The sequence below is a fragment of the Alosa sapidissima genome, chromosome 19, assembly GCF_018492685.1.
Source record: "Alosa sapidissima isolate fAloSap1 chromosome 19, fAloSap1.pri, whole genome shotgun sequence".
Lineage (NCBI taxonomy): Eukaryota > Metazoa > Chordata > Actinopteri > Clupeiformes > Clupeidae > Alosa > Alosa sapidissima.
The window spans coordinates 20294412-20312480 of NC_055975.1; the positions used below are offsets into that span (position 1 = coordinate 20294412).

The following is an 18069-nucleotide window of genomic DNA, read 5'->3' on the forward strand; positions in this document are numbered from 1 at the left end:
ACACAGTTCATGTATGTATTGTGTTGCTGATAGTATTGTTTGCAATATTTTGGCACAACCACAGAAGCATAATTTGTGGGCAAAATGCCCTTCTCAAGAGGACTGAAATTGCAATTGGCGGTACTCACAGAACTCATGACAAACACAGACTGCTTAACAATAAAACCCCATTAAGCCTTCAACTTTCTTTTAAAACTAAAAATGTCAAAATGAAAGATTTTGCTCTTGAAGATCTCCTTTGAAGTCTCATGCAGGAACCAATCTAGAAGTAGAATTGTACTTAATATAATTTTATACTATAAGGACTGTCAAAGTGACCACAACGCCTCGTTTTGCGTGCAGGCAGCTCGGAAGTACTTGTCTTAAGGATAATTTTCCTCCGAAGGAGGAAAGCTTTTCAAAGCATTTCTCCCAAGGCCTGGATGACTAATGCCCAAGGAATACGGCACACAAAAGTCCTCAGATTTATGTTCTAGTCACACTCTCTGGAGAGCCATGTTTCTGTGCCTTTGTATCTGTTTTATATGCCTAAAAAATTGAAGGAAAACAAGCTGCTATGGAATAGAAAATAGTCTGTTTCCTTCAAACGAGGGCCATTTCTCAGCAGACGTGTGTCGGCCGCTGCAATAACAGCTCTGCAAGAAGCGCGAGAGGAGCCGATTGTGCAGGGTTAAGCAGCTGTAGTAGCAGGAGGTCAGACTCCATCTCTGCTCTCAGCCCTGTCTCAATCCGACTTTAAATGGGCCCTCTCTCCGGAGGTGGGAGCGCGTTATGGTTTACGACACGCAGCCAGAGCCCTCTCTCCAGCTGGGAAAACTTCTGCGAGGCGAGAGGCAAAGAGGTTAAGTGCTAAAGTGTTGTTTCAAGCGACTAAAATATATTTAAAAAACGGCTCCTAATAAAGACTGTTGCCCCAGGACATGGTGAGAGCAGTTAAGATGTACATAGGGACGGACATCTCCAAGATTTCCCAGCAGCCTGCTGTAGGCCCCTGGTCCAGTCCTCCACTGTCTTAATGAATATATCACAAGGATGTGTAATATGGAAGCTATAACTCTACGTGCTCCTTCCCCCTTTTTTTTTGCGTCCAGAGTGATATCTGGGAAAAGGGTTGTTTTTTTGGACCATGCATTATGTTGCCACTAGCAGAGTGCTCATGGCACCAGTAAATCAGTAGTAGCTTTTCTTTACCATAAATCATACACATCTGGACCAAGGGAGACGGACAATTAACTTCTGATGTAGAGTAGTGTAACAAAATGGCACAACATCACTTGCTCTTGGACACTGTGTGTTTTTAGTGAAAGCATGACACTTGCAGCATGAGCTTGCATGTTTAGCAGTGGAAAGTGGTCGTTAAGGGCTGTATGTGGTAACAATTTGTATGACACACCTGGAGGTTTTCCAAAGTTCACATATAAATCCAGATTCTTGTACTCTGTGTGGAGCAGACAGTAGCTCTAACTAGTTTGAACTCCCTAAACTCAAACACACAGATCTCTTCCTTATTTAACTCGAAATGTGAGGCCGTCTTATCGTAATCACCTCCAAAATGGCAGCCTTAATCACCGCGCGTCTCATTGCTTCAGTAGAAAAAACATAAACATGCTGTTTGATGGCGCTTCCCTTCCGTAATGACTTTGCTCTTTTCTCCCTTCTGAAAGGTCATTGAGTGTGGGGAGAGAAGGTCAGGGAAGTAGGGGGTGGGGGGGTTGAGGTGCACAATTTGCCAGATGCTCGCTTGTTTTGCTGGTTTAGGTGGCAGTGTCACTTTGGGAAGCAGCAGTGAGACACGAGATGCTAGTACATCACGCTCGGCATACTCACCATTGATGGATTTATTCATTTGGCTGGGTGACACGGCAAAACGAGGCTGGGTTATGATTTTATGTGCGCCATCCATTTCACTGAAATATTAATGAAGCCCATTTGCAAGCGTTAAAGTTTCCAACAGTTTTTTTTTTTTTTTCCTCCCCTCCATCTAACATGCCTGGGGTTTCCTCCCTGCAGACTTGTGCTCTTGTATAAAGGCAATGTTTTTACCTATTCTCCATTACACCATTAATTACCATGTTGTTTTGCTTATGGGGGGAAAAAAACTGATACAACAGGCTGGAATGTGTGTTGCATAATTCATTGGATGGTATGATATTATCACCTGCCGCTGCCAACATAAACTGGAGCCATATTAATGTGAGTCCAATGAAAGACTAACTGAAAGCCTTCTTCTCTCCCATTCATGCTGCCTGGAACTGAAAACAATCACAGAATTCGTAACAAGAGGATTAAATGAGAACGCAAAAGTAGATGTTGCGTTCAGCCCACCCCTTAACATGACGTTGCGTAACGTCTAATTCGTTTACACTTCAGCCAGGAATTTGGAATTTATTTTTAATTCCAGCCGTAATTGCTGTCATTAGTGTGGTGAGGCTGATGATTGGTGATTGACCTGGCGACCCAGCGGTGTTCTTACATAAGGCAATGGGGACTTGGCTCGACTCCCTGTCTCATCAAAAGCAATTTTCCATTATAGAGCTCTTTGTTCCTTACTTGAGTCCCCAGCTCGTCTCAGTCAGTTATTTGTTTGGGTTTCTGCCAGGCCGAGTTCCCGTCTTCTCTTCAAAGTTTATGAACATTTAGCAAAATTTCTTTTTTTTTTTTGTGGGATTCCTCTCCCTCTTTATGCCAGACTTTCCACAGAATGTCATTATTGTAACTGTATTACAATGCTACTTTTGAAAACCTCAAGTTGCGGTCCTCTGACCATTTTTTTTTTTGTCACCCATGTTTTAAAATCAAGAAATGGTCGTCTTCTAATTTTCCTATGAGTGCAATACACCACGGTTCTCAAGCACCTTTTAACTGTCCCGTAGGTGCTGGCTCCAAATGAACAACGTGTAACAAGCAGGAGGGGGGGGGGGGGGGGGGGAGGAAGGAACACTGTGAGGTTTGGCGCTCACCGACTAATACCCATTTCAATTCTAACATTTCACACTTTGCCTAACATGGGCATTTGAATGCTGGAGGATTGTGCTGGAGGATAATGACAGTATCGAGTGATTCTTCTCGGGACACCATGTCACAGAGCACAAGCGGATTGCGAGGGTTAATTGAAGGTCACCTTCAGCTCCACAGATCAATTGTGCTCCATTTTGAATCAAGTGTCTGGAAGCATCATCTGATTAGGCGAGTCCATTTTGCACAGCAGACACACACACACACACACTCACACACTCGGCAGTAGCAAAATTGTCACAAAGGCTCAACGCCAGGGTTTCTGACATGGGTGGGGGGTTATCTGGGAATTGAGGATGGACATATTGATGGAAGGATGGATTGATGGAGCAGAGAGAGAGGGAGGGACGGATGGAGGGAGGGCTGGGCGGATCAGTGCTCTCTCTCTCTCTCTCTCTCTCTCTCTCTCTCTCTCTCTCTCTCTCTCTCTCTCTCTCTCTCTCTCTCTCTCTCTCTCTCTCTCCTCTCATCCAGCTGCCTGCCCCACCGCACCCCGATCAGGCTGGAGGCTTTCTCTGCCCGGAGACAGCAGCTGGCCTCTCGCCCTCCGCAGCATTTGCAATGCAGCCCCTGATCTCTCTCCCTTCCTCTACGTGACTTCTTTCTCTCTCTCTGTCTCTTTCTCTTTTTCTTTTGCTTGTTCTCTCTCTCTCTCTCTCTCTCTCTCTCTCTCTCTCTCTCTCTCTCTCTCTCTCTCTCTCTGACTGTCTGCATCTGACAGTCTCCTTGTCTGTGTGTTTATCTCATTCTTCATCTCTCTCTTCTCCAGCACTCTCATCCTCCGATATGGCACTGGTGGGCTCCCCTTTTTCTAGCTGCGGCCATATTGTGCTTGTAGTCTGTGCACGCATCTGTGAGACCACATCTCCTGCCGCCCTACCTCCCTCCTCCCCTCTCCTCCACCACCCCAGACTGCCTTTCACTCTCGCTGCCATGTGCCTGAAGCAAGAGGGGGGCGGGAGTGGAGTGGAGCACAGGAGATGGAGGAGGCGCCGGCACTCGTATGCTGTGGTCTTATCGTGTTGCTGTCACCTTCAGCCTCCCTGACAGGATGAAGAGCCATCGGAGCTTATTTTAACCTCTGTGTGTGTCTGTGTGTATCTTTGTTTCTGTATGGATGCCTATAACACCCCCCACCCCCTTGCTTTCTCTTCTCTTCTCTCTCTCTCTCTCTCTCTCCCCCTCTCTCTCCCCCTCTCTCTCTCTCTCTCTCTCTCTCTCTCTCTCTCTCTCTCTCTCTCTCTCTCTCTCTCTCTCTCTCTCTCTCTCTTTCTCTTCTCATCTGCTTGATTTATAAAGCATAATGAGGGATGCAGAGATAGCCTAATAGGGCAGCAGACAGCCGCCCCATTCACATTATTTGTTGAGTGGCTGCACAGAAGAATATTAATACTGAAGGGGGCTTCATCCCACAATCTGTTCCCTGGGCAGGGGAGAGAGGTGGCAGTGCTATATTTTATTGAAGGCAAGGATAGGTTTATTCTTACTTAAGGTCTGGCTGAAAGGAAAAACTTTTTTTTTTTTTTTGCTCGTAGCTCATGAATGCACTTGTGATTTTCTCTCTCTGGTAAATTGCTGGTAGCAATCACATGTTTTTGTTTTGTTTTGTTTTTTTCTCTTGGTCCTCCTTGCCCTATTGCTGAGTGGATGAGTCAGTACAACAATAGAGGAAAACACCACCACATGGAGAGTTTTAGTTACTTTTTATTTGTTTTAAATAAATGTTATTCCCACTCCAATACTGTGAAGGTGAACATTTTAATGAAGCTTTAGAAAGCTCATACAAGCCACAAAAAAAAACCAATTCTTCCAATGTTTGCTTTACTTTTTTGTTTTCTTTTTAAACAAGCCGCCAAAGGCACGCTTCCAAGACTTCCCCTTCTCTCCTTGACCCGCATCAGCTCCGAGAGCGACTTTAGCCAGGGACGCGGCGGAGCCCGCAGAGGTCTTGTCCAGGCTGGTGCGTGTCTGCGGCCTGCTGTCGGCCAAGCGCTCACTGACACGCTCACTGGCTGCCATACTCTTCTCAGCCAAGCTCCTTGGCTCGGCGCTGGCAATGCTACTGATGTCGCTGTCTGCCGACGTGTCGCACTGTTGACTCCCCCTGCTCCTCATCCTCTCCGTGTCGCTCTCTCGAGGGCTCCTGGTCTTGGCACTCCTCCGAGCCGCCACCTTCCTGCTCGTCCCATTTCTCCTTTTAGAGCAACTGCTGCCCATTCCGGTGCTCGTCCATGACTGGCGCTCCTCATCAGTGGTCTCATCATCCACGTTGGTCCTCAGGCTGGCCACCGAGCTGCACCACTGTTTGTTTCGTGTGGAATTCGCAGCGGTCAACTCCCTAACTTGCTGCTCAATCATCTCCAACTTGGATCTGTACTCTGCCCCTTGATGTTGCAGTAGCTCATCTTTCTCCTTCATCTGAAATGCCATATCCTTGAGAATCTGGTCTTTCTTCTTCATCTGAAGTTCCATATCCCTCAGAATCTGGTCTTTCCTCATCATCTGAATTTCCTTATCCTTAAGTATCTTGTCTTTCTCCATTATCCGAACATCCATCTCCTTAATGGCTCTTTCAGTTTCTTGCAGGCGCGCCATTATTTCAGCAGATTCTCCCTTCCCCACCACCGGTGGTTTGGTTGGTGGGAGCTTCTCATCATTGTGCCCCTCACCAGAAGCATTCTTAGCCCACGCCTCCATCATATATGTATTATTTTCCTCTTTGGTGATTATGACCCTTGTGTCCAGCGTCTGCTCCAGTTTCTCCAGCTTCCGTAAGAACATCGCCTCCATCTGTCGCAGTCGGTCCTCCTGGCCATGCCCCGACACATATTCCGACGCATGTCTCTCCCGCAGCCTCCTCTCCAGCTCTCTGACCAGCCTCTCCAGGTCCTCGACACGCATCGTCATCCGCTCTCTCTCGTTGTCCATCTCTCTCTTTCTCTCGTTCTCTCGATCAGCCATCTTTCTCCTCTCTCTTACACACTCCTCCTTCTCCTCGCTCACCCAGACTTTCTCTAGTCCGGTCCTCCAGTCTTGTCTATGAGGCAGGACGGCCTTCTTCTTCAGGATTTCCATCTCCTCTCTCAGGTGCTCCATGTCTTCCCTATTGTACTGCTGACCTTTCTCAGTCCATTCCATGACCCAGGACTTCATAATCGTCTCGCGATTGGTGATGTATCTCTTCACCTCCTCGCATATTATGCCATCCTGGTCAGAGGGAAATAAGATAGAGATAATCAGTCAGATATAATATATATAATTTGTGAGTTTGGTTGTGATACCAAGAACTCAATATCATTCAGCTGTATATGAAAGGTTAAATGCTAACAACTAGCAACTATTTTAGAGGCCTAATTGTACTGTGTATATATTTTATCATTTAAATTACACATGCTGTTTATTCAAAAGGAAACCGTGTTGAGTTATGAGTTCATCAGCAGTAGTACACAAATGAAGCCCTGCTTGATGTGTTGCCTAGCCAAAATAGTCATAGAGCACATTCTTGTTATTGACTATTTAAATGACAGATTAGTATTTAACAGTAATATGGTCTTGCTATATAGTTTTTCCATCCCTATAGAAAAGACAGTATCTCATGAATGGGGGAAGGTCTAGCAGTGATATTCGAATTATATTATATCTCCATGTAATATTTATACAAATGACAGTCACCATCATAATTACTCAGACTTAAGTCGGGTCAAGACAGGATTAGCTGCATTAATCAACTCTGCTATTTCCTCCTGCCATGATACAATACGTTTTAAGTGGAAGTGAAGCACAAGGTATCTTCACAGTAATGTCCCTTGTGTAGAGCATTCCTGTCAATTAATTCTAGCCTAGCTATTACATGTTAAGAGTATATTTGGCTCTTACCAAGAGGCATCTGAACTTTTGGTCATTCATCATCACTTCTGAGCATAACAAATAACCTCAGGATTTAAGGAGTCCTTTTAGAATGTGCCTTTATGATGTCATCTCTTACATGTGATGTCAACATCACTAGAATTCTTCTTTCACAGCCTTTTTTGCAATGGTAGTCCAACTCTTCTACCAAATACTTTTTTCTCTTTTTTTCCCTATTTCTATTTGCAAGAATTGTGGGCTAGCCTAAAATGTCCAACAGCATTGCTCAGAACTAATTGTTAGAGTATATTTTCCATTTGTTGTCCAAATGAAGAGAGGCAAGCCAAAGCACGTCTGACTAGAGCCATAGGCTACCGTTCGAGTAGCCTGAGCATGTGTGTAAGCAGATTACAGGTGTGGCCTATATTTGCCACAGACCACATGGACCCTGTCCTGAATGGAAAGTTATATTGATAACAAGAGATAGATAGAATACTTTATTCATCTCCAAATGGAAATGATGGTGTTATAGCAGCAATTAATAATATAAACATATACCACAGACATACTGTACACACGTCAAGAATAAATACATTTAGAATATGACACAAAGGGGAGTCATTGTAAATTGTTACACCCGTGGGCAGGAATGACTATCTATAACAGTCAGCGATGTTGAAGCAGCCTCCAGCTGAAAACACTCTGTTGTCTGACCAGTAGTTCATGTAGCAGATGTGAAATGTTGTCCATAATGCTAAACAGTTTCTGGATCTTCCTTTTCTCAACAACCAACTCTAGGGGCTCCAGTGTATTTGATTGATAACAACCCTGACCCCAGTTCAATATGTCTGCTAGTTGAATGTGATATACCAGGCCTACATGTTATGCATATGTTACTGTAATACTAGAGATACTATAAAACGTATTAACTAAGTCTAACCTTTGTTTATTCATAGTATAATGAGCATTTGATGGCCAGTTGTTTACAGAGTTATTAGAATTTTCATGATGCATATAAAAATCAATAAATAATATAGTACTACATACCAAAAAACTTTTTTCACAATTGAAGTTCATCATATCCTCCTTTGCTGAACTTCTTTGTCTCCGAATTTGCTTCATGTGTTCAAAAACATGATAATGCTGTACTTTTGGAATGTATCCCGTTACCATGGTACCCCCCCCCCCCCCCCCCCCTACAATATTATGATGATCTCTAGATCTCTTTTGTGACATCATCATGACTCAGAGGTAGCATGTTCTATGTATAAGCAATTCTGCAATTCCATGTATTCATTTATATAATATAAAATAAATACAAAATAGTAAATGTAGTCCATAGAACCCATCATGTAACACAATATGTACTGTATAGCTTAGGTTTTATATGAAGGTGCCAATATCATAGTGATACTGTTTTGAGAGAATTGGCCAAGGTACATCTACAGCTTTGTTCATATGCTCTCAGCCCCACTGAGCATCTGTCATCAGTATTTCCATTAGTGCTATGATAAAACCCAAGAACAAGCATGCAAAAATCAATCGGATGTGATGCTTATCTTAAAATGTACATTTATCATGAACAGTATCAGCAACATCATCTGCTCCATAAGCCTGCACCTCTCTGTGTGAAGCCACATTAGGAGATGCATCGTAACAGCGTCCATTACTGCAGTGGAGTAAATGTGAACATCCAGACGTGATTTATACAAGTTTTAACACTATGTTGTGTATGACTTAGTTCTGAAAAACCAAGAGATTGAATATTGATACGGTCATTAAATCTTTCCTTCTGCCTCAGCCAAGGTGAAAGTGTAGTAGACCGAATATGATTAATCAGGGACCACAATAAAACTGATATAAAAAGTTAACAGGCTATATAGAAGCACAGTAAAATCACCAGCCGGACCCGTTCAAAATGGATACAGACGGCAGGAAATGGGAGCCAGCAGTTACAGATACCCAGTATCTGTCCGTCAATACTTTCCCAGAAGTCACGTGAATATTTACATTCATTTACATACGCTCATTTTCTTTTTACGATATTATACTTCAGCATTCCTATGGGTTGCTGCTCAATGATGATATTAAGAAATGAAAAGAAATAAAAACCTGACCGCTGCTTTCTGCTGATGTAGTAATTAGTAAATAGACCAAAGCGCCTGAGCTGAAAACTAGAGTTTTAACAGGGTCGTTGTTTTCATAAGTAGCATTAACACAAGAGGCTTATCTGCTGGTGTTGACAGTGTTTAAGTTTAGTGTTTATGTCTGTGTGTGTGTGTGTGTGTGTGTGTGTGTGTGTGTGTGTGTGTGTGTGTGTGTTGAGTGTGTTGAGTTAGTAGTTCGAGCTAATTCCTCATTGTGTTCCTTGTTCCTCCTCAACAGAGATGCCAGTGAGGAGCTGCGTATCAGGAGGACTGTCGATGCCTGGATCAACACCTTAAATAAAGAGATTCAGGTGAGCTCTGCTGTATGACTAAAGCCCCTCCGCAACCCAATGATTAGATAACTGCAGTTCTGGCAACTTTTAAATCTCAGACTTGAGTGTTATGGAACATAACATTGTCACTGTCATTTGTACTTCAGAACAATTCCTCATTCTCTTACACTGGGATTTCATTTTTTCACAATTCAGTCCCTGCCCTTTGGTGTACTGTAGGCCACCCTCCAACAGCACAAGGTCCCAAGGGCCTGCCAGTGTTTGGGTGTTGAATTATATTGAATTATATTATGTGAATAGCATCTGTCCTTGTATAATCTGCAACCAGATAACCAGAGACCTTTATCGGCAAAACTAATTTATTGCTGCTTATTTTGTGATGGCCTCAAAGCTGACCCTCCGTCATTGTCAGACAGTTTCTCTCCTCCGCTGAACTCCCTCTGTTCTTCTCACCAAGGACGAGCTGGTGCGGGAGGAAGTTGAAAGGGAGCGCAGCAGAGAGGCTGCCCAGCAGGCGAGCGGGGAAGGCAAGGCGGTCGCAGCAGGCTCCTCCGACCCCAGGCCCGGGGCCAAGAGAGGCCCCCAGGCAGCAGCCAGCAAGAGGCCCCTCCACAGAAGCACCAGGGGCCAGGAGAACAGGCAGCCGCCAAACAAGCAGGCTCTCCCAAGCTCCTCCGCACACACCACCCAGCAGCAGCAGCCAGAGCAAAAGCCACATGCGGTAAGCTGTGTGTTTCATGTGTATATGAATTCATATTTGACATTTTGCAGTCCATATCCATATCAGGTATGCAACCATCGACTTCATGCAGCTATTCAAAATCGTTTGGTATTTTCCTGAGCTCTGCTTGTAACATTACTTTTTTGGGGGGGTGGTTGTGTTTGTTTGTTGCTTTTGTGTTGACCTGCAAACGCAACTTGAGTTGTTAAGCATAAAGAATATTTTTCTTTTTGAAATGTTCTCTGTTTGCATAGACACAGTTGAGCGCCCCGCCTGCAATCGAAAATGCCCCTCAGATTGAAGTTGACATTGCACATTAATCTTGCAGTCATGATACCATTTGGAGCCTGCGCCCAAAACAACACCAAATGCATTAGGCTGTCCAACTACCTTTTAAAATTCACTGTACACCATGGCCTAGTGACTGCGTTCTGCTAACTGTGACTGATCTTGGCCATAACAGGATGCAAGCGCACAACACACACACTCAAACAATCTCTTTGCATTGCACTTAAACTTAATGAGGTGTGCAGGACAGCCATCTGTTAGCGGCCGCATCGAATGGCCATAAATAAGAAGTGTAAGACAAAAGACAGAGCTGCTTATCTTTCGATCGGGGCAGGCTCCCTCACTAACGACTGCCCCTGTTGCCAGGCATCCGCCGGAGATGCAACAACTCCTAGCAACCAAAGCTTTTTTTTTTTTTTTTTTTGTTTCGTGCAGTGTTGCCCTTTAAAAGATGTGCCACCACTAGCAGATGATTAACAAGAGCTCCCTGACGTGTCACTGTGGTCATTACTCATTCACTGTGGTCAAGATTGCCCTCAATAGAAGTTCATATTGGGTCTCCCTTTGTATTAAACTCCGTTCTGAATCCTCTATGTAAGGAATGTCCATTTTTTTGGTGGCACTAGTTCTCTTAGTTTCCGATATGGTAAGGAATTGAACTTTTACTGGACAATGGATGTAATACCATAGATAGACAAAGCAACAGATGCATCATTATACATTATATAGACAGCTTAACGGGTGGTGGAGCAGTGGCTTTGTGGCAATCGGTCGGCTCGGGTTCGTGTTCAAACACAATTCTTTGTCGAAAAAGGGAAATCCAAGGCACTCTTCTTCAGAAACATTTAAAAAGCCTTTATTTAACTGGCTATCCAGTGTCCTCTGTAAAAGTGTCCGCTGATTCCAGTTACTTTATTTTACACTTTACAACATTCACATTGTCATATTTATCATCGTGTATGAAATGTCATTAGGGAATGACCGTACTTATATGTAATGTTCATTGTATGTATGTATGTGTAAACAGGAGCTTTGTGTGGTTTTATGGGATATCCCCACAGATTAGGGAGGTGGATGTGAGAGTGGACAGAAGGGACGATGAGGAGTTCCTGTCCAAGATCTACGGGAAGGCGCTGTACGAGGGCCACCGGCGGACCCTGAAGAAAGGCCCGTACCTGCGTTTCAGCTCTCCGTCGCCACAGTCAAAAGCCCAGCGGCCCAAAGTCATCGAGAGTGTCAGAGGTGAGACATCTAGTTAGGGGCCTTTCCCAAGGGGAGACAGTGAGCTCTTCTAAAGGATATCTCTTTTGAGGTGGCCAACCTCCGTTTAATGACTTTTTCCATTTATTTCACCGGTTATCTCTCTCTCTCCTCTCCCTCTCTCTCCCTTTTTTTTCTGTTATGCTGTCTCTCCTGCTCCAATTCTGTCGTCCTTAACCTCATTCCTCCTCTCTGATGTCCTTTAATGTGGCACTATCCCTCTCCTACCGCACTCACTCCTTTTTTTCCAAACTTATATATTCCACCCTCTATCTCTCTTTCATTCACACCCTTTCTTTCTCTCTCTCTCATTTTCTCTCTCTCTCTCTCTCTCTCTCTCTCTCTCTCTCTCTCTCTCTCTCTCTCTCTCTCTCTCTCTCTCTCTCTCTCTCTCTCAGGTGTGAAGATGAAGTCTTCTAAGACCCAGACGAGTCTGGAGCCTGTCCCAGCCCCAGTGGCGTCTGAGCCCCGGTTCCTCTTCACCCCTACTGGGCCTGCGGACCAGCAGGACCCAGCTTCCCCCATGCAGGGCTACCTGATCCCCATGGCCATCCCCCTGGGTAAGCCTCGAGTGCCCAGTCACGTCATGTCACCTGTCTCATGTGTGAGTCTGCAAGCTCATTTGTGGTCAACGTTAAAAATGGAATATGGATGGAGCCTACTGTCCGTACCATACGGATATGAATGAAACGCATCAATGTTTTAATCAAACAGATCCATTTATGTATGAAAAGGGAGCATAAATCAGGCAATAGATCACCGGACTGCAGTTGGTGCTTGACTATAGGAATCATCCTATAATCAATATTTATGTAACGTATTGTGTTCAACATCTTGTGGCTGCTGGTGACAACTTTGTTTTAATTTTTTCTGTGTCCCACACCTGATTAGCACAGTTTAACACTTCTGATTTTCCTTATAAAATCGTGTTTCCATATAAATCGCTCATCTCGTCGGTTATTGGCTGGAACAGTTTGTTATGTTTCATGGTCAAGGCTGGACCAGGCTGTTTTTGTTACCGTTTTTGGGTTTTGCGTTTTTTTTACAGTGTATTGGGGATCAATAAAGTATCTATCTATATATCTATCTATCATGGGACAGGCACCTAGCGGGTTTTGAGGTGATGTTTGCTGTATGTGACAAAAAGATTTTTAGCTTAGAAACTGTGTCACATCGCTTATAGCACCTTTAAATTAAAGATGTTCAACTAAGTGAATAATAGAAATGAAATGAGAATAAAAGAAAATAAAAGCAATGTAAGTATTTTATTATATCAAATGAAAGACGATTGACAAAAGATTGCGAAACCCAATACATGAAAATCATTTGGAGGAACATAATATTAAATGTAAATAAGTTATTGATAAAAAATAAAGCATGTAAGATTATGCATCTAGAAAAGGAAGTCTACAAAATGAGTTTTGAAATATATTTTAAGAATACTACTGCAGGGAAAGGATGACCTCCATCTCAGCAGCCCAACACGTGACCAACAGTAGGGCCTGAGAAAGTTTAAATTGCCCTGGCAGCACTTTCTGCAACCATTAACTTACCCCCCTCCTCAAAACTACCACACATTACAAAGTAATACTAAGTAGAGAGAAGTTAATTAGACATTTTAGCTCTGTGAGTTTAAAGTTTAATTATATGGTAGCTGTTAGCTTTTCTCTGTCTCACACTCATGCAGGCTTTCACACACATTCTCTCTCTCTCTCTCTCTCTCACACACACACACACACACACACATGCACACACTCACACAGACTTTGCAGTATAATTTAAAACCCTCACTGCCTTGTTCTTTTTTAATCACATCACAGTTAAGAAGTAGGTCCAGAAAATTAGCGCCTTTATTCTCGCTTTCCTTTCTTAAGCTCTAGTCCTCGTCTGATTCACCCGCCTTATGCCTGGAATAATAAATCTACTCATTAACTGTAATAACCCTTTATTTCTCTGTTTTATGAAAACATTTGGGGAAGCGTGTTCATCTTAATAGATAATGAGGTTTTTTTATTTTTCATGGATTATGACCCAGGGTGCTAAAACAATTCATTAGTGTAGCATGGGTGGATTTTATGCCATTAATAAATATATATATATAGATCTCTCTTTTTTTTGACACTGTCTTGAGCAAAGTAATTAAAAACTGTGTTCAAAAGAGCAGCACCTTCTCACATGCTAGCGCCGCAGAGCCCAAGCTATTTACTTACTGCCGGTCCCCCGCAAAAAGTAGCCAGTGCGGAGCGAGGGATTAATGAAGCGTGCTATCGGAAATGGAATCAAACAGAGGAGTGAATGGAGTAATCCGGGCCGCGCGGCGGGAGGCCATCTTGAGCGCTATTGGCCCCCACCCCCCTACCCCTTCACCAGTCTGCCTCGATGACCCCAGCTACCCGGCCACCGCGGCCCTGGGAAACAAAAGGGGCTCGGCAGAGAGACAGTAATCGCATCCGCAATGCGGAGGTGATCATTAGCGTGGGAGAGAGAGGAGAGGAGAGGAGAGAGGGATGGAGTTCCATCTCCGAGTCGATCTCTTATCTCTCCATGTTGTTCTTTTCTTCCCCTTTGCTTTTCCCCCCGTTCTGATGGCTTCATGCTGGGAGGTTGGTGTGTGGATGATTTTTAAAGGGGAAGCGTCGATGGATGATTTAACAGGATGGCCATGACGAGCGTTCTCTCAACTCTCAATTTGGCTGTGCACCTTCACAGTGAATGTCGTGAGGTGAGCACCAGAGTTGTGCTGCCTCCTCCAACACCTTTGACAAATGCAGTGTTTTGTTACTACTGCAGCCTTTGTTTAATAATACAAAAATATTTAATTGTTTGTATTATTCAGTGATATAAGACCATATTTAGGAGCAATATACAACTTTTGCTGAGCTCTTGATAAACTGTAAAAAGGTGTGTGCTTCCTCGCTAAGACTTGGGTGACCAGAGACTTGAGCCATGTGCATGAGATGAAGTGTGTGTGTGTGTGTGTCTGTGTGTGTGTTTGAGTGAGAGAGAGCGAGATAGATAGAGAAAGGCACGCACAGCAGGCCTAAGCTAAGAGTTTCAGGCTCTGATTAAAGGCCCCATATAAGCTTTGTGTGTGTGGGGGTTTGTCAATGTGTTATTGTGCAAGTGTGTGTGTATGTGTGTGTGGTTTCTGGGAAACCCGCGGTGTCACACTGGAGGGCTGCAGATTAGCGCTGGCCTAATTCTGCGCTGCTGTTGCGCCTCCCCAGAGAGAATGCTGGGAAGGGCTGCGCAGGGGCTGGAGGCTCCCAGGGGCCCCAGAGAGCCTTTCATCTGCTGCAGATGCTCCAGACGGGCACATCCGTGGACGCCCTGCCAGGCACGGGCTCCCCCCGCGCGCTGCAGCAGGCAGCCAGGGCAAATCAGCTTAGCGTAGCCGCTGCGGCCCAGCTGGCTGGAAATGGCTGTCTGCTCCGCTCCACACTCCACTCTACTCCTCTCCTCTCTCCCCTCCTCGGCCGAGTCAAGTGTAGACTCACTGCTGCCAGAGCACATGCAGAGCAGAAGCCAGAGAGGGTGTGTGTGTGTGTGTGAGAGAGAGAGAGAGAGAGAGAGAGAGTGTGTGTGTGTGTGTGAGATCATCATCATCATCATCATCATCATCATCAAGGTCAACGGTTCTCTTTGTAGTGGTTAAAACTTAATTAGTCTGCTGGTACAGGGAGTTGCAGGCAGTGAAGCACAGTGTTTCATTGTTTTTCAGACCTCCGTAGATTTCTTGTCTTTTGTTTTATGCGGGTGATGACTAACAGAGTTTCGGCTCTCCTCAGCAGCAGTGATGCATGTGCCCTCACTCTCAGCTTTCCACATTATCTGTCTCGATATGTCGCCTCCAAAGACTCTATTCTCCATCTATTTACTCCGACTACGGTACATACACAGCATCAGACAGAAGAAGAAATCATCTTGATATGTCTTTGTGCTCGTGCGTGTGTGTGTGCGTGTATGCGCACGTGTGTGTGTGTGTGTGCGCGTGTGTGTGTGTGTGTGTGTGTGCGTGCGTGCGTGTGTGTGTGTGTGCGCGTGTGTGTGTGTGCGCGCGCATATATGCTGCACAGATAGACTGCGGCCCTTTGTTCTCCGTGGGCTGTTCACAGACATGGTGAAGTATGGGTCTGAAGCGGCGCCTCGCCTCGCCGCTCCGTGATTTATGAGCACGTATGTAGCAGTACCGGCGCAGTGCTGAGCGACGCGGCAGCTTTCTGCAGTCACAGGGAAACATGAAAGCTCTCGCAATAATCATACTTTCCCCTTTGTTCTCATTTCTCTGGCTCTCACACACACACACACACACACAATCACACCCGCTATTCCTTCTTATATCTTTACTGTATTCATCTTTCAGACTCTCGCTGTTTCTCTGCGTCTCCAAATGGTTGATGGGGAGATGAGTTGAAACCAAAATGGATAATTTCCTCCCTCCACCTATCTGGTGTTTTTTTCTTTTCTTTGCTGCATAGTAGACGACAGACAGATACTCTCCCTCTGTATTTTCCTCCAACAAATGTCACCCCATCATCCACCCTCTCCTTCTCTTCAATCCTCAATTCTCTTCACAGAATGTACATTTGGTTTTGTCTTTTTTTTTTCCACGTCTCTTCTTGTAAACTTGTGAAACAGTTACACAACTCGGCCCACCTGTTCTGAGGAGAAATCTAATAGCTATGCACTGGTATGACTCAATAGCACTCAATCCTGCAGCCACCGTTTCAATGCCCTTCAGTCAAATTATGGAAATTGCACATCCTGTGTCTCATCGACTCAAGAGGGAGGAGAGTTAGAGGGAGGAAGGGAGGGAGGGAGGGCGAAGGAGAACAGGAGCGAAAGAATGGAGGAATAAAGAGAGAAATGAGAGGAGGAGAAGAAAGTGAAAGAGAGAGGTACTTGGGGATGGGGGGTAGATTGTCATGCCCAGAGTGGATTTATGTTAATGTGAAGGCTGCTGCTGCTGCTGCTGCTGTTGCTGCTGTTGCTAGACGAGAGACCGAGAGAGCCCCGGCTGCACAGCTCATCAGCTCCCGAGACACACGGGAGTTCCAGAAGAGCCAGCACGTCTCATACACACACACACACACGCACACAGTCACAGACACACACACACACACACACACACACACACACGCACACACGCACACAGTCACACACACACACGCACACACACACACACACGCACACAGTCACAGACACACACAAACACAGAGACACACACACACAGAGACACACACACACAGAGACACACACACACACACACAGAGACACACACACACAGAGACATACACACACATTGGCTGAACTTACTTTGGTCTCGCCGCTCGCCCCCTCATAACCGATGCCAGTCATGCACCCGGGCAGTGTTCCCAGACTGGCAGGTGTGTGCCTTTCTGTGTGTACACACGTGTTTGTGCGGGTTTCTGTGCATACGTGTGTGTGTGTGTGTGTACATTTGTGTTTTCTGACTTTTTGTGAGGCGAGGAAAGGGGAGTAGGATATCCTGTATAGTCTTTCTCAGCCCCCCCAGAAGACCAGACTAGGTGTGAAGTAGAGGGCAGAGAGAGGCTCGGTATTCCCCTGCCGTGTCAGGAGGGCACGTGGGAGCACTCCCTGTCTGAGTGACGCTGACTGTGTTCCTGTGGCCGGCGGGCCGATAGGCGCCCAGCGTGGACAGCTCCTGACGGGGCCCCTGAAGCCCGCTGAGGCGGCTCTCTGGTGCCTTCACACTGAGAGCAACAGGAGGGCACTTTATCTCTGTTTATTTTTCATTCATTCCTTAACAGTAAGCACTAAGCAAACACGACATTCCCCACACTCTGGCGGTCCAGCCTCACAGGGATGTTTTGAGATATCTTTTCTGTGTGTTTGTGTGTGTGTGTGATGCAGTCATATTAGAAATATGTTTCCCAGTATTCTGTGGTGGGTTGAAGAAAATGACAGACTACTGATCAAATTTTGATAATTGCCCCATTTGCGGTGTGCATCATATACCATTTTGAATTGCAGAAGATTTATTTATTCAGACTGGCGGGGTGATTTGTGTTTTCTTGGAAAGGAACAGTAAGTACTGCCTCCTGTCAAGTACGGTAACATCTTTTTAATGAGAGAACTTCTCGTCTCCTCTGTTACTCTTCCCAGGCCAGCCCAGGGTGGACGGCCGCGCCCCCCAGCCCTCCCGCGTCGTCATTAGCGACAAGCCCGTCACTGTGACGACCTCGTACACTCCCGCCCCTGCGCCCCCAAAGGCAGCCCCGGTGCCCCGCAAACCCAACGTGGTGCTGCTGGAGGTGCGGTCGGACCAGGCCAGGCGTCCGCCTCCCAGGCTCCAGGTGCAGGTAAGGCCATCCTTCATCACCTAATGGCGTGAGACAAACCCTAAAGGGGCCGCTGACAGGGCAGGCTCATTACAGGCTCGTTGAAGCCGGCTGTGATTGTTAGGGGTGAGGGTTTTCTTTGCCCAGAACCGTCTGGCTCGGTGGTAACCGTGTCA

At 45.4% G+C, this 18069-nt stretch overlaps 2 protein-coding genes across 6 annotated transcripts in view; one reads left to right on the forward strand and one right to left on the reverse strand.

Annotated features, from left to right (window-relative positions):
- The window catches only part of kiaa0586 (KIAA0586 ortholog), a 124393-nt gene that overhangs the window by 51432 nt on the left and 54892 nt on the right, over positions 1 to 18069 (forward strand). For all 4 annotated transcript variants that reach the window (XM_042071795.1, XM_042071796.1, XM_042071797.1 and 1 more), the window contains exons 14-18: positions 9247 to 9319; positions 9759 to 10022; positions 11372 to 11552; positions 11969 to 12130; positions 17718 to 17914. In XM_042071795.1, the coding sequence (XP_041927729.1) occupies positions 9247 to 9319; positions 9759 to 10022; positions 11372 to 11552; positions 11969 to 12130; positions 17718 to 17914 (877 nt within the window). The remainder of the gene's footprint in view (positions 1 to 9246; positions 9320 to 9758; positions 10023 to 11371; positions 11553 to 11968; positions 12131 to 17717; positions 17915 to 18069) is intronic.
- Positions 4320 to 8045, reverse strand: LOC121692849 (golgin subfamily A member 6-like protein 2). Of its 2 annotated transcripts, none has more exons than XM_042071802.1 (2): positions 6892 to 6973; positions 4320 to 6222 (listed from the first exon to the last, which is right to left on the reverse strand). In XM_042071802.1, exons 1-2 carry the CDS (start codon positions 6922 to 6924, stop codon positions 4837 to 4839), a joined length of 1419 nt encoding a protein of 472 aa, XP_041927736.1. In that variant the 5' UTR covers positions 6925 to 6973; the 3' UTR covers positions 4320 to 4836. The 2 variants fall into 2 exon arrangements, with proteins under 2 accessions (XP_041927736.1, XP_041927735.1); XM_042071801.1 differs by lacking the exon at positions 6892 to 6973 and adding an exon at positions 7909 to 8045 and having other exon boundaries at positions 4321 to 6222.

Coding starts and splice junctions, on each gene's coding strand:
- LOC121692849 (XM_042071801.1), bottom strand. CDS start 8,034: ATGGTAACGGGATACATTCCAAAAGTACAGCATTATCATGTTTTTGAA. Junction 6,223..7,908: donor ATTGTGAAAAAAGTTTTTTG/GTATGTAGTACT, acceptor CCCTCTGACCAG/GATGGCATAATATGCGAGGA.